The 16,119-nt window shown below is 36.8% G+C and overlaps 1 protein-coding gene across 1 annotated transcript in view; it reads left to right on the plus strand.

The window, feature by feature from the left end:
* The window catches only part of AHR (aryl hydrocarbon receptor), a 48,751-nt gene that overhangs the window by 10,753 nt on the left and 21,879 nt on the right, over positions 1-16,119 (plus strand). Inside the window, exon 2 of the mRNA XM_043872176.1 lies at positions 1,145-1,332. Within this exon, the coding sequence (XP_043728111.1) occupies positions 1,145-1,332 (188 nt within the window). The remainder of the gene's footprint in view (positions 1-1,144; positions 1,333-16,119) is intronic.

Below are 16,119 nucleotides of genomic sequence, written 5' to 3' on the forward strand. Positions count from 1 at the left end.
TAATTACTTCTTCATGTTACTTCATGTAACATTGAAAGCATGTTATCTAGAAATGTTTTGATTGAATCAAATTAATAGCATTATACTCCAGCCAATTTATCTCTTTTAAAATACTTAATTTGAACCATCAAAAATCCTTTTCTTCTCCAGTAAAACTGGAGGAAGAAGTCTTAAGAATGCTCTTAATATTCTTTATTTTTTCTGGCAAATGGAAGGGTGCATAGACATGATCTAAAAATGACTTTGTTTTTTTTAATGTCTTCTCTGTATTTTAACATTTGGTATCTGATGATCTGTAAATTTACTTTCATGGATTTCTGTTACGAAATCCTGGGTAAGGCCTAGATGTGAAGCTCGGTTGCTCATTTCTGAACTGAAGTTCTCCTCCTACCCATCAGTATCTTTTCTCTCAGATGAAAATCATGCTAAATGTTGGAATTTCATTGGATTTTCTAATTGAGACACAAATTATGTCATAAAGATAATATTTGCCAGTAATTGCTGGTAAGCAGTTAACCTTTAATATTTGTCAGTCAACAAATACTAATAACTGAGGTCAAATTTTTCTTGCCTTAATATTGGAGGACCCCATTAGATGGCTGGAGGACCCTGTGGAGATGCAGGAATGGCTTTGAGAAGTTCTCACTGACAGGATGAAAAGTGTTTAATATAGGAAACTGAGGGTGATGAAGAAACAGCTTTTTAAAGGTCATTTCTGTTTATCTACAACCTAAATGATGCCAAGATGATTCTTATGAAAGACAGCAAAGGAGGCATAATTTCACATGACTTATGGAAGATTTCTTTCTTCCCCCTAACAATGGCTGTGTTTGAGGGAGAAAAAAATCCTGGTAGATTTGTTAATTGGGGACCATGTACCACCGATGTATGAGGTGTGGAAGAGGTACTTGGCATTTTCCTGTGATGGATTCATACTTTTTAATGAAACATTACAAAAGAGTTTACCTGTTATCTTGCTTTTCTTAATTAAGATGTGAAAGAAGCATTTTGAAAAGATTTATACAAACTTGCAGTAGGTTTTAGATGATTTGTTAGAAAAATAGTTGAGGCGATGTTACAACGTGATAAAAATGTTTGCTCTCTAGATTTTCATGTATTTTATGGAATTTTGTTTGTTTTTCAGTGTCAAGCCAGTCCCAGCCGAAGGAGTCAAATCAAATCCTTCCAAGAGGCATAGAGACCGACTTAATACAGAGCTGGACCGTCTGGCCAGCCTGCTCCCTTTCCCACAAGATGTTATTAACAAGCTGGACAAACTCTCCGTTCTGAGGCTCAGCGTCAGTTATCTCAGAGCCAAGAGCTTCTTTGATGGTAAGACAGGAGGGTTTAATTTCTCTATAATCGCTTACCAAGTATTTATGTTGCTTATGGCTATGAGCGCTTCTGTGTTGAAAACTGTAAAAATTAGCCTTATGTGAAAAAGTTTTGTTTATTGCTGTAGAATAAAACTTAGGTAGCAAAGCCTAATTCTTAATATTTCTAAATATCAGTTTTCCCAATTGCTTCATCAAACAGATGCTGCCACTTAAAGGATACGTTATGTCATTCTTTGAAAATTATAACACATGTTAAGTATGACACTTTCTGGTTCTTCTCCTTCCAACTCAAATTTTTAAAGTCTTTTTTTAATGGAAAGAATGAGACATATGAACTACTATGATATGTTTTTGCTGGGTTTCCTTTACTGTGTTTCATAGATATATCATTTCGTTTGTCCTTTGAAAGTTAGGTATAGTTCTGCTGCTTTATAGTTAACTGTATGTTTACTCCAGGAAAATGTAATTAAAATACCTTCTTCCACTGAGAAGAGCATTTCGTTTTTGGAGGCAGTAGACTTGGCTTTCAGTCTCCCGTGTGCCACTGACAACTATTTTACTTTAATCTTTTAGCATCACTTGACTCAGCCGAAAGCAAGGGATTTGAACTAGGTGATCTTTGTTAATCGTACAGTCTGTCATAGTCATAAAATATTTTAAATGGCAGTTTTGGTTTGAAAATAATGTTTCGGTGTGTCTCTTCATGCAAAACAATTTCTCGATTTCTCTTTTGTGTGTCTTCTCTTTTTCTGTTTATATGTCAGACATAGAGTTTTTAGAAACTGTTCAGTCTTGTAAATATATCATGCCATTTGACCAACAGCAGTAGAGAATTAATGATAAAATCTCAATGACTTACGTCAGTGCTTCTTAACCTTTAATGTGCTCGCAATCACATAGGGACCTTAATAAGATGAAGATGCCTATTCAGTAGGTTTCGCTGTCGTCAGAGATTTTGCACTTCTTACAGACAGTCAGATGATGCTAACAAGTGCTGCCCTTGACACAGTTACAGATGCTTGAATTTGCAGTTTGTGTGCAGAATATCGCAAGACAGTTATTTCCCTTTAGGTTTGTGTTTAGATGGTTTGCTGTGTTTAGTCTGAGCATCTTTTTATTTATAGGTTTCTTTGCCTGCCATATGTTGTTTATTTTGGGTTAAAAACTATATAGTCATTGAAAATCTGGGCAGTATACACTGATTTCAGGTTGATAATTTCAGGGAGGGTTATGTATTTAAAGGTTCATAGTAGATACTTAACATTTTCTCTGCTCTGTGTGAAAAGTCTTTGAATTTTCCAGACCCTTCATCTTTGCGGTGAGTTATGAGATATTGAGTGGTGTGTGTCTGTGTGTGTATCAGCTGCACAGTCATTTTGTGACGGGAGCTAGAAACTAACTTTCCAGATTCCCTCTGTTGTTTTTGCAGACCACATCTCGGTTACTTCTGTCTTCTGAGAACCATATATGTAGCAAGATCCTGAGGCCTTTTCCCTCGATCTGTGACTGTCAAACCATTAGTCCCCAGATGGTCAGCATTAGTTGTCCGCTGGGCATTTCCAACAGATCTTGAGCCGTACTGAGCCCACTGAAATCAAATGCTCTGGTGTAGTGGCAAGTTTGGGAGCCCCTGTTGTAGACTGTAACCTCAAGGGCACTCCCAGCTTCTTGGGATGCAGTCCCGACCTTCAGCATCTCTTCTCATGCGGTGCTTTCAGACTGGTGGGGCTTCTGTGACACGTACGATGTGGTCTCTGCCCTTAGAGAGTTTATAGTCTAGAAAGAAGGAGGCATTATTCCTTCACTCTGATAAAGATGTACTGACATGATCATTTTGCCTTTTTGTTTCCTGCTCCTCTCTCATGGGAAATCAGCTTTTATGTTAAAAAGAGGGAAACAAAATGTGTAGGATTTTCCTGTTTAGAAGCAGTGGGGCAGAATTGAAGCTGCTTAGAGGATAGCCAGTGGGCCATTTAAGTACTAATATGTTAATACTTACTGCTTTCGAGGCTGTCTTTCTCTCTCTGTGTGTATATGTGTTTATGCTTACACATATACATACACATATTAATATATGCATATTTAATGAAAAACTATATATACATATTTTTTCATGATTGGATGTGTATCCCGTTAAATCCCCCAAGTAAAAGCATTTCCAAAATCTACCTTATAAAGAATGTCATAGTTTAGCAGGGCTCATTATGGAATTGTTACTTGTTAAAAAGGGTTTTCTGGGCTCTTCACTAATGAGTTTATGTTTATTCTGGTTCAGTGTACTTGACAGTAGGATCTTATTACCCTCTTAGTGTCATTCCTTCATCAATCACAGTATCTTTCATTTGAGGTCCTTTGAATTACTGGCTTTTATACTTAAGTGTGCCTCAGCATAACTTGGAAAGCTTGTTACATGCACATTCTAGGATGTGCCCTTTCTTTTGCTGATTCTGAGTAGGTTTATCCAGAACCCAGGAATCTGTATTTTTATAAGCAATCTAGATAAGTTTAAGACAATGATTTAATCTAATTTTATGCCCTGTGTTACTTAAATCTTTTTTGTTTGCCTTTAGAAAGACAAATCCAGATGTAGACAGTCTTAGAAAGACTTCTGTGTGTTTGCTTAAGGTTCAGTGGAATGTGTACTCTAAGCAGTCATTGTAGGGTTGTTCAATACAGGACCAGAGTTAGGTGGAGGGTGAGCGAAACAATCAGTGAAAAATCCCAAAGTCTCCCCCAGACCACCAGTGGTCTAGGAAGGCAATGCAGTATTTTGAAAGTACACAGAGAATAAGATTTTCAGGTGATCGTCATGACCTAAACAGACACTAGGTGCAGACAGGGACACGTGGAGCATGAGGACAGTGATGAGGGTTTCTGTGTGTGGTGAAACCACTCTCCCACTGTTAGGGAAAGAGTAGAGGGAAGGGAAGCGCCAAGTGAATAACAGGATGCAAACAGGGGGTGTGTTAATTCCTGCGGAAAGAACAATATAAACGAGTAATCATACAATCTTGTTAGAAAGGAAACTCAAGTTCTACTGTAACAATAGATATTTTTCCAAGAAAATACATCTATTTATTGCAAGTTTAAATAATCCAACTTGGATGGGATCTTCTTAAACTGAAGCCACAACTCTACTTCTATGACTGTCTGAAAAGCAGCACTTAAGTTTCAAGTACAACATTAATCTTGATCCATTTTTAATTAATCAGAACATTCTAAACTATAACTTTAGTGTACTTGAATAAAACTCAGTCCTTATGGTAAAGTTAGAAGGTGTTTTGTACCATTATGAAACTGAAATGGTTTTTAAATATATTTTGCAATTCAAGATTGTGCTTTATTTATTCTAAATACTGTGCACTGTGCTAAATTCATGAAGAAGAAAAAAAGGGGGGAAAAGGCTTTTCTGCCCTCTAATAGCTCAAGATCGAGTGTCTTATAAACTCTAACAAATACAGTATGTGAAATCCTTTAAAAATGTGCACATGAAATGTTTATAATGCAACAGTTAGGGAGTATTTTCAAGGGAGGGAAAAGGATTAGAAGCTTGTTAGTTATTAGTTTTGGTTTCAACTGAGGAAATAATGGAGGAAGTCTTTGAATGTTTAATCCTTGAAAACTCTTGAACTACTGGTATTGTAGATAGTAAAGCCCAGAGAATTTTCAGTGTGTAATCTCTACTTAATTTTATAGATGAAGTAATCATCACAGCATTTTCATTTTCATAATACAATGCTTTATATTTTTTTGGTGCATTTAAACATGCCATATATTGCCTATTTTTTTCACTAGAATAGAAGCTCCTTAAGAATATTGTGTTTATTGTTACACCTTGAATACAGGACAGTGCCTGCCCCGGAGTGGGCACTCAGAAAGTCTATTGATTGTATTAACATATCTGAAAAAAATGTAAAATTCATGTTGAAATTCTGAATTAGATACTTTATATGAAATATGTCTCTGGGGCTTGGTTTGTGATGTTAATATTTTGCAATTTCCAGATAATCTCTCTGTGAATAGCCACTTACAATGATTATGATTGGTTCTATCAATTATTTGATTTTCTTATTTCTAAATATACAGGTGCATGGAATGTTTGTTTTAAGGAGCTAGAGCAGTGAGAGAGTTTTCCATGGTCTGTAATCAATTGGCTGAATCATACGGTGAAACATGTAGACGGACTGAAGGACCCAGCCTGCTCTGAGCGCCTTCATCACTGCGCCTTCTCAGCGCTCTCATTACAGCCCCTGTGTTCTTTGCGTCTTTGCCTTCACTTGTTTATTATCTTGTTCCTGGGCCAGTGGTCGTTTTCTTCCTTGTTGGCTGTCCCTGTTGTACTTCCCAGGAGTCTGCCAGTCTTGGTGTATTTTTAAGTTTTGTCAGTGCTGATGGGATGTACAAATAGGACTCTGAACTTAAAAGGAAACATCACTCTCTTTATACATTCGATAGAAGAAAAATCCCAGAGCCTAGTGACATTTTAACTTCTGCACAATGGACACGTTTAGACATGTTTAAGGAGTAACAACGACATGTTAATACTAGATTAATTGGAATTGTAAGTGTTCTAAGTTCTGTTCAGTTTCCTCAGCAGCATTGCTCTTCTGTGTTACCTTCCATTCTTCCCAACTTAACGGTTGAAAGGCTTTTCTGAATTATGTATCTGTGAAGCATTTCTGTAGAGTCTTCTCTATTTTTAGAAAACAAATTCTAAAAATTCCAAATTGCTATTTTCTGATGTTCGTAATTAAATAGGAACATAGGAAAGTGCAGTTTCTGCTGCTTGATAGATTAAATCCAAGAGAAGCAAGCTCAGGACAGAAAATGACCAAGTGGACCTGTGACCTGGCAAGTCAGTGTGAAAGCCTAAAATCTTTAACATCATGGTCATACTTTTCTATCAGATTTCAGACGTTAAAATTAAACTGTCCTTTTCTAATTTTTTTTAAAGTAGAAAATAAAAGGAAGACCTATGTCACAAACGAGTTTTAAACTCAAATATCATGTTACCTCTGAGATGGAAAGTATTTAGAATAAAATGTAAGTAACTTAATGACTGTGATCAATAATAGTTTATTAAGAGAAACTTAGATTTGGGGGGTTGCATATAACCTAGTCTTTGAAATTGATTGACATGAAGGAAAAGTGTTGTCTCCTTCTTCATTGTACCTCTTAAAGCCAGGATCAAACAGTGGACATTGTGCTTGTTAGCTAGTCTGAATCAGTATGGTAATGCTTTATTCTTAGTAAGAGTAACTTCAACTTGTGAACAATGTTGAATTAGATTTCATTATAATTTTAAAAAATATTCATCATCATGTAAGTATTGTTTACACTATTCTACTTTTTGATAACCCTCCTCAAAATTAATGAGAATGACTAACCCACTTCTGTGTTGAAATGCAAATATCTAATGAAGTAAAAAAAAAGGCAGAAAAGTTTTCTTTCTTTGAGACAATAGTAAGTGTCAAGGGCATGTAGAATTGTTCATTCTGTAAAATATCCATAGTACTTGTTGTCCCTTTAAATATAGTCTTTAACTGTGTAGTCTTACATCCTTCATTATACCTCAGTCATGAGTTACTCTTCATGACATCTTTACAGTGAAGATGTACAGATTTAATTTGTGGAAAGAAAAACTTAGAAACAGGAAAAAGGTGATTGTGTCTACGGGTGAGTCTGGGGATCTGAGTTTGTAATTTCAAAGTTCTGCATTTGCAGCTGTCACAGGGGACAGTTTTCTGGTTATTATAAAACTAGATAGGGCTTCCCAGGTGGCGCTAGTGGTAATCTCCGCCTACCAATGCAGGAGATAGAAGAGACGTAGGTTCAGTCCCTGGGTTGGGAAGATCCCCTGGAGGAGGGACTGGTTACCCACTCCCAAATTCTTGCCTGGAGAATCCCACGGACAGAGGAGCCTGGTGGGCTACAGTCCATGGGGTTGCAAAGCTAAAGCGGCGTAACTGAAGCGACTTAGTACACACAACACATAAAACTGGATAACATAGGGGCAGTGAGTCATAAATCATTGTGCATGCTTAAATAATCGCTGTCTTATGAAGCATAAACATTTTACACATTGGAATATTTTAAATTCATAGAGTCTAAAAATGCTGTGAGAAGAGAGGATGAGAAGCATTAACTTCTGTTATGTGATGGTCTAAAATTTATTCAACCTCAGTGTTTACCATGGATCTTGGTAGACTGTTTTAAATTAGAAATTATGTGTGCTTTTTTCTTGGTCTTCCTTTTGTAGACATTTAATAATTCGTTTCTAGTTCATTAGGTTTTCAAAAAAGAGTTATTGTGTTTATTCATCTTTAGCTTGTGTGTTTCTCTCAATTTCAGAACATTATCTTGAAAAGTATATATATATATATTTGAAGTATATATTTGAGGAATGAACTTGAACAAGCAGTAAAAACCAACTAAGTAATAGAGCCTTTTTAAGGGTTGATGTAAAAGTTTAAGGTGTTTGTATGTGTTTTTTACATTCACTGAATTTGTATGCTAACTTTATTTCCTTTTTTAAAAAAAAAATACTGTAGGCCAAGTAATTTACAAAACTTCCAGTATCATAGCAAGTGTAATTTCTTAATTCTAGAAACGTCCTAAAAGATCAATACATTTGAAATCATCCAATAGTGTTGTTTCGTTAACCATTGTATTCAGATGGTAATTTATGTGTTTTTTCCCCAGAACCTGAAAACATGAAACTCTAACATTCATGATACCTTCCATAAATAAACTCATAAAATTTAGAGGTTCTTTTAAATTTTAAGTTATGGACTTAATATAATCAGATCCATGCAGATGGAAACATGGATACATGAAAAGAATGGTAGGACTTTCTTTTTGAGTCAGGGTGTAGTACATTCAAGTCCTGGCTCTTATATTTAATAATATGACCTATATGGGTCAGGAATTTAATGTCTCTTTTCCACAGATAGTCTAACTTACAGCAAATGTGGCATTAAATTCTGTGGGTGGTGGCTTAATCGCTAAGTCATGTCCAACTCTTGTGACCCTATGGACTGTAGGCTGCCAGGCTCCTCTGTCCATGGGATTTTCCAGGCAAGAATAGTGGAGCAGGCTGCCGTTTCTTTCTCCCTGGGATCTTCCCAACCCAAGGATCAAACCCGAGTCTCCTGCATTGCTGGCAGATTCTTTACTGACTGAGCCACCAGGGAAGCCCTTAAATTCTATGAATAAATAAAATGACAAAATCATTTTATGATATTTTATATAGGATACTTTTATCTAGAGTGTTTTTCTTTGCTTTGGCAAGTATTCTTTAAAAACACAGTGACATGCATATCAGAACCTGCACTCGTTATGTTCTTTATAATTTGTTTTGCTTCTTTCTTGTCTCTTAAATTTACTGCTTTAATGGGTTTTCTCTTTGATCGTTTCCTAGTGTTATATGACTCTAGGATCCTTGATCCTTCCTTGCTTGGCCATGAGCAGTTCCAGTTGGTTATAAATTTATGGGCTTAGCTTTCTTTTTAAAGGAAGATTACCACTGGGGAAATACTAAAGCCAGCCCAACTTTAGTAGTTTTCTCTCCTTTTTTTTTTCCCCAGTACAGGTTTTAAATGTCTTTAGTTAAATTTTAGTTTGAGAGACTTTGTGAGACTTTTTGTGAGACTTCACTGTTGGTTGATGGAAATATACGTCTGCCCTGTTATAGTGTTTTAGAAACTATTTTCACATATAATGTAAAATTAATCCCTTGAGGGTCTGTAATGAGATACAGTAACACTACCACTAATCATTTTTATTCAGTAATTATATATATGTAATGGTTTTTTGTCTTTTTGATCAACTTTTTTTTGTGGTATCCTTTTTGAAACTTTTTATTTTATATTGGAGTATAGTTGATTAACAGTGTTGTGATGGTTTCAGGTGGACAGTGAAGGGACTCAGTGATACATATACACGTATCCGTTCTTCCTCAAATTCCTCCCCCATCCAGGCTGCCACATATCATTGAGCAGAGTTCCCTGTGCTATTCAGTAGGGCCTTGCTGGTTATCCATTTTAAATATAGCAGTGTGCACATACCAATCCTAAACTCCCTAACTATCCCCCCATCCCCTGTAACCATAAGTTCTATCTCTTAAGTCTGTAAATCTGTTTCTATTTTTGTAAATAAATTAATTTGTATCATTTCTTTTTAGATTCCACATATAATGGATAGCATATATTTCTCTTTCCCTGTCTGACTGACTTCACTCAGTATGAGAATCTCTAGGTCCATCCATGTTATTGCAAACAGCATTATTTCATTCTTTTTAATGGCTGAGCAATATTCCATTGCATATATGTACCATATCTTCTTTATCCATTTCTCTGTTGATGACATTTAGGTTGCTTCCTTGTCTTAGCTCTTGGAAACAGTGCTGCAATGAACATTAGGGTGCATGTGTCCTTTTTGACTGGTGTGAGATGATACCTCATTTGCATTTCATAATTAGTGACGTTGAATATCTTTTCATGTGCCTCTTGATTATCTTTATGTCTTCTTTGGAGAAATATCTGTTTAAGTCTTCTGGCCATTTTTTGATTGGATTATTTGTTTTGATGGTATTAAGCTTCTTGTGCTGTTTGTACATTTTGGAGACTAATCCCTTGTCAGTCACATCATTTGCAAATATTTTCTCCCAGTCTGTGGATTGTCTTTTCACTTTGTTTGTGGTTTCCTTTGCTGTGCAAAAGCTTTTGAGTTTAATTTGATCCTGTTTGTTTATTTTTGGTTTTATTTCCATTATTCTGGGAGACGGATCAAAAATATCTTGCTGTGTGACTTATGCCACAGAGTGTTCTGCCTATGTTTTATAGTTTTATAGTATCCAGTCTCTCATGTAAGTCTTTAATCCATTTTGAGCTTATTTTTTGTGTATGGTATTAAAGAATGATCTGATTTCATTTTTTTTACATGTAGCTCTCCAGCTTTCCCAGTACCATTTGTTGAAGAGACTGTCTTTCCACCGCTGTGTAGTCTTGCCCACTTTGTCATAGATTATTTTGACCATAGGTGCATGGGGTGATCAGTCATTTTTAATCTGTTGCTCAAATTCATTTATTTGTTCATAGCTGGAGATTTAAATTTGGGAGTCACCATAGTGTCATTGAAATAGTGTTTTAAACCATGAAAATGAATAAAATATTCCTGGGGAAAGCCTATAGAATAAGAGGGAAAATACCAAAGATAAAATGTTTTAGGAATGGGCAGAGAGGAAAGCACATCTCTGTGTGTGTGTGTGTGTGTGTGTGTGTGTGTGTGTAACATGAAATTGTGATACAGTTTCAGCAGATGTCATTATGGTGATGTTTGCTCAAAGATGACCTCATTTGGTGTTTCAAGTTCTTAGAGGGTCAAGGAGAAAATTACACCTGAAAGTATAAACTAAAATGAAATTAAAGTCCACAGAAAAATAATACTAGAGGAAGTAATTTCTGGTTCCTGGTTGTCCACAGAAAACATTAAGCCATCCAGGTGCCCACAGTGGGAGGCTGAGAGGAGAGACAGTAAAATTGGATCAACTGGAACCTAAAGTTGTCTGTATTGAATTCTTTTAGCCTTAAATTGGGCTTCCCTGGTAGCTCAGATGGTAAAGAATCTGCTTGCAAAGGGGGAGACCTGGGTTCAGTCCCTGGGTCTGGAAGATCCCTAGGAGAAGAGAATGGCTACCCACTCCAGTATTTTTGCCTGGAAAATCCCATGGATGGAAGAGCCTGGCAGGGTGCAGTCCATGGGGTCGCAAAGAGTCGGACATGACCGAGCAACTTTCACTTCATTCAGCGTTAAGTTTGCCCGCATGGTGTGAGAGTGCTTTGATGGTCAGCTTTACCGAGTATGCTGTTGTCCACTGGGCTGTTGATAGTGTCTAGTCTCTGCGTCAGAGGCAGGTCCCCCGTCTGTCCTGGCCCAGTAGAGGGAGATTGTCGTGTAAGGAAAACACCAGCAGGAAGGAGACGTGGAAGTGGCTCAGTTACCTAACCTGGTGGCTTTAGATTAGACCTGTATTCTCACTGTTCCACAGAGTTTCATATTCTCAGCATGGACAGTACGAATGCTTGCCTGCCTGATGTTGCAGGTTTGTAGTGGATTTACCCTAAATAGTGAGATCTTTGTGAACCAGATTCTGAAATTAAAATTGTTTATAGTTGACTCAATGGACATGGGTTTGGGTGAACTCCTGGAGTTGGTGATGGACAGGGAGGCCTGGTGTGCTGCGGTTCATGGGGTCGCAAAGAATCGGACATGACTGAGTGACCGAACTGAACTGAACTGACTTGCACAACATGAAGATTAGTCAAAAATAGGCATGAAACCTTATAGTCAGCTCTCCACATTCATGGTTCCTCTGTATCCAAAGCTCTGCATCCGTGGATTCAGCCCATCATGGATCATGTAGTGCTGTGTTATTTACTGGGGAGAAACCCATGTATATATGGACCTGCCCAGATCAAACTGCATGTTGTTCACAGGTCAGCTGCACATAGAGAATTTTTTGTCACTGCCCTGTGTTTTAGTCGTCAATTCTGTGGTTCTACTTTCATCTTTATAAAATTGAGATGAGAATTCCTTCCTGAAGACATTCATGTTAATAATGAACTCTTTAAGTAGATGAATGATAATGTTAGAGGATTTGAGGGAATGAGATCCAGAACGTTGTGAGTTACTTCCTCAGTCTTGATTTTCTGAGTCCCTCGGAGCAGTGGTACCTGCTCTTCAGCATCTCTTGGGAACGTGTTAATGATGCAGACTGAGGGGCCCCATACTAGGCCTGCTGAATCAGAATTCTAGAGGTCCCGCAATGTGTCTTAATAGTCTTCCAGATGATTCTGATGTCTGAGAAAGTTTGAGAATCCCTGCTGTGGTTGATTAAATTCTCCTACTTAGAATGCAGTTTTAATTTCACTATTTACATGGAAAGTCAAATGCAACTCAGTTCCCACTGAAAAGGTAAATTAATTGCACTAGTTGGTTTCATTAATTAGAGGCCTCACATGTAGTTAAAGTAGAATTGCATGTAACTGAAATGTAAAACTGAAAAATTTTGAGTAATATCTTTCAAAGTCAGTTTCCATTTGATGGAGAGTAAGTTAGATAGTTTCCACTTGATCTAACTTTAAGGACTTTTTCAACTTTAGAATGATGGTGTTTTGGTTTTTTTTTTTTTAGATTTGCTAAAAAAAGACAGTAACCACCACTTTAGCCTACATTCACTCATTATAAACTAACATTTGCATTTTTAAAAACCAAATTTACTTTTATTCTGCCTTGGTGAGTAGAAACTGCCAGTCAGACAAAAATAATCTGTGACTATCATCAGAAAGGACCAAACTGTATACATCTTTGTCTCCTGGAGACTTAGGAAGATATAATATGTATGTATCCTCCTAGAATATAACATGGGTTTTTTTAAAATTTCAGTTTCTTCTTTCTCACAAAGGGCAATACTTCCTTTACCAAAAAGCAAACTTCATGTTACTGAAGCAAAATATCTTGTTACCTCAAAGGATCTAGAAAAAACTCCCTTTAGGTACACTGATATATGATTGGAAATTATTTGTAAATACTCATCCATACTCAATTGGGGAATGTAGTTTTAAGTAATATAGTATTTCTTATATTCAAGCAATACTGCATTATTTAGCCCTTTTTAATTTTTGGTGATAGTTTTGCTCTGTTATATGCTCATACAAATGTGGGACAAGAACTTAAACTTCTCCTGCCAGAGGTAATAAAGGGGATGATAAATATTATTGTAAAAGAAATTGAATTTATATCAACAGAAATTAAAAAGACTTATGCTTTTTCCTGGCAAGGCATTTATCATGACATCCTTCTGTTTAAATGCCAACTATAGTAACAAAATACAAAGTATAGTTTACTACATGCCAATATTTGTTCCCCATGAATTTCTCCCTTGAACAATTCAGAGCATGTTTAGGAAGAGGAAATATTTGGCTTGTAGGGAGAAATGGAAATCTCAGCTTTGATATGTAAGGAAAGAAAGTGCCATGTTAAGAAACATGGATACAGTTAAGTGCACCTGGGAATAATACTGGAATATGGAGAAAAGACTTGAATCAGTTGGTAATAATTAAAATCTTACAATCTGATAATGCTGTGACATATTTACACTCTAAATTCTATTATCAATTAAATTCTTGTATAGCTGTTTCATTGATCTCTCAAAGAGCAAATAGTTGAAATATTGTGGTGGCCTTTTATCTTAATATCCCACTGAATGCTTAAAGCCAGAGCCGTAGAGCAGACTGGAAGATGTGCTGTTCCTACAGATGAGGGAAGGGTTTTAACAAGGTCTGTGTAGTACGGCAGAGATTTCCCAACAGCAAAATTGACTCATGACTTGTTTTCAGATAGTATATTTTGTTTCTGTAAACTGCCATGTATTTAATTCCAGGGGTGTGATGATTAAAGTGTCTTCTCCATCTGATTATGCATGTAATTTTTATAACAATTTATAAGTTTGAAATACCTTCAAATTTATGTTTATAGTCATCATAGCAGTCCTGTCAGACACTCATTAATGCTCACTGGTTAGAGATGAGAAAACACTCAGTTATCCTGGTGTGTAACTTTTAGTGTCAGCGGCCATCATGGTTTGAGGGTGTATAAACTCAATGTACAGCCTATTCTCTCTATACTTGACTGTCAGTTACAGATTGATTACCCAAGTACTCCACATACTATTTTAGCCCTCATAAGAATTTGTCTCCAGAGGTATCACTGTCCTGATTTAAAGATGAGGAAAGGAAAGATGACAGGTGGTTAGCATGGGGGAGAAGTCTGGTAGGTGGTTAGTAATAGCTCATGCCCTTGGCATCTAGCTATCTGGGTTCTTATCTAGGCATATTTACCATTTCAAGGTATAACCTTGGGAAAGTTTCTTAACGTCCTTAAGTCTCAATTTCCTAATCTCTGAAAGGACAATAAGGCCAGTCTCATAGCACTCTTGTGAAGATTAAATAAGATGTAATACTTGGAAACAGGTTGGCATAGAGTGCGAGCTCTGAGTATCACACATTATTACTAAGGAAATTATTGAAGAGCACTCAGATGGTAGGAAGGTTATCTCCCCACATCTGCTTCTTACTCTTCTGTTGCTTTCTAATCAAGGCAAGAAATGTGCATGTGAAAGTGAGTATTGTTAATTAATACATCTTCTAGAAGGCAGAGGTGGTAGGTATGAAATAAAGAAATGGAGGACAGATTCATAGAAGGGCAAAAATTACATAATTTGGGGCAAGTCTCTAGGATCTGAGTTTTCTAAAAAGTCATATTAGTATTTCTTTAGGTGAGAATGGGAAGGGAGTGTGCCCTTCCTGGACTCATCTTTGCACAATATTTACTTAAATTCTTAAGTGATTATTAGCCTTAAGCATGAGAGCAACAGAAGTACTTGTTTGCTTGTTTTTGGAAGAACCCTAGTGATCCTTCTCCAAAATGCACTCATCACTTTTCCTACTTAAGCAGTAGTTATACCTATTAAGTATTGTCCCTCCAACAGTTAGAACTGTAAGTATTGTTGTTTAGAAAGAGTTTATACTTTGTCTTTTTCAAGTTTCTCTAGTATTTTAATTAAATTCTATGCTGGTACTTAATATTTTTGGCATTCTTTTCTGGTTCTTTATTTCCATAGCTTATATGCCCTACTTAAAGGCAGTCTGTCTAATGTCTAATTACATTGGCTGATATCTCCCATACAAGACCAGAAACAAATAAGTTACTGAGATGAATGGCCTCTTTCATTTCTTATTCAGCTTCTCAGCGGTCCGGTAATGCTAGTGGAAACTGACATAGATTCTTTTGATTGAAAGTTAGTTTTAAAAGATTCCTGATAAAATTTAGACATTTAAATTTGACACTATTCATATCTATTTTTAGAATGACTTTGCTGCTTTCATAATATCAGGGTTTGGATTTTGTTTTCTTAATAACCAATCCCACCAATATTTGGTATAACCTTTTTGCCTTTTATTGTATTGTATTATTGGAGTATAATTGCTTTACAGTGTTGTGCTAGCTTGTGCTGCACAACAGAGTGAATCAGCCATAAGTACACATACATACCCTCTCTTCTGAGCCCCCCTCCACCTCACCCCCACCCCACCCCTCTAGGCCATCCCAGAGCCACTGATGAGCCCCATGTGCAGTATGCCAGCTTCCCAGAAGCTAGCTATTTCACACACGGTAGTGTATATTTTGGGCTTCCCTGGTGGCTCAGACAATAAAGAATCTGTCTGCAGTGTGGGAGACCTGGGTTCGATTCCTGGGTCAGGAAGATCCCCTGGAGAAGGGAATGGCAACCCACTCCAGTATTCTTGCCTAGAGAAAGTTCTGTCAGTGCTCCTCTCCTTCACGCTGGAGCTTTTGGAAAAGTAGGAGAGTGTAGTTAACCCTGACATTGTGAGGCTTTAATGGATTCCAGCAAATGCAGCCACTAGAAAGCAAATAAGAGAACTTACAGGATATAAAGGGGAGAAACAGGATATAAAGGGGAGAAAAACCTTTCTGCCTTTACCTTTCAGTGAGAAGAGATTGAGCCTTTTCCTTTGGTCTTGGCGAACTGTTAGATCAGTCAGTTTACCTCAAACTGTGTTTTGGCCTAAGGAAATCTGTTCTGTGGCCTTTTGGAATTGTTATATTCAGAGGCCAGTGTTTTGGCCTCTTCTTTCAGAGACATGTTTTAAAAGTTCTGCAAAGGCCAGAACTTGGCATAAGGTTGAAATGTGACACATGC

The sequence above is a fragment of the Cervus elaphus genome, chromosome 18, assembly GCF_910594005.1.
Source record: "Cervus elaphus chromosome 18, mCerEla1.1, whole genome shotgun sequence".
NCBI classification, from domain to species: Eukaryota; Metazoa; Chordata; class Mammalia; order Artiodactyla; family Cervidae; genus Cervus; species Cervus elaphus.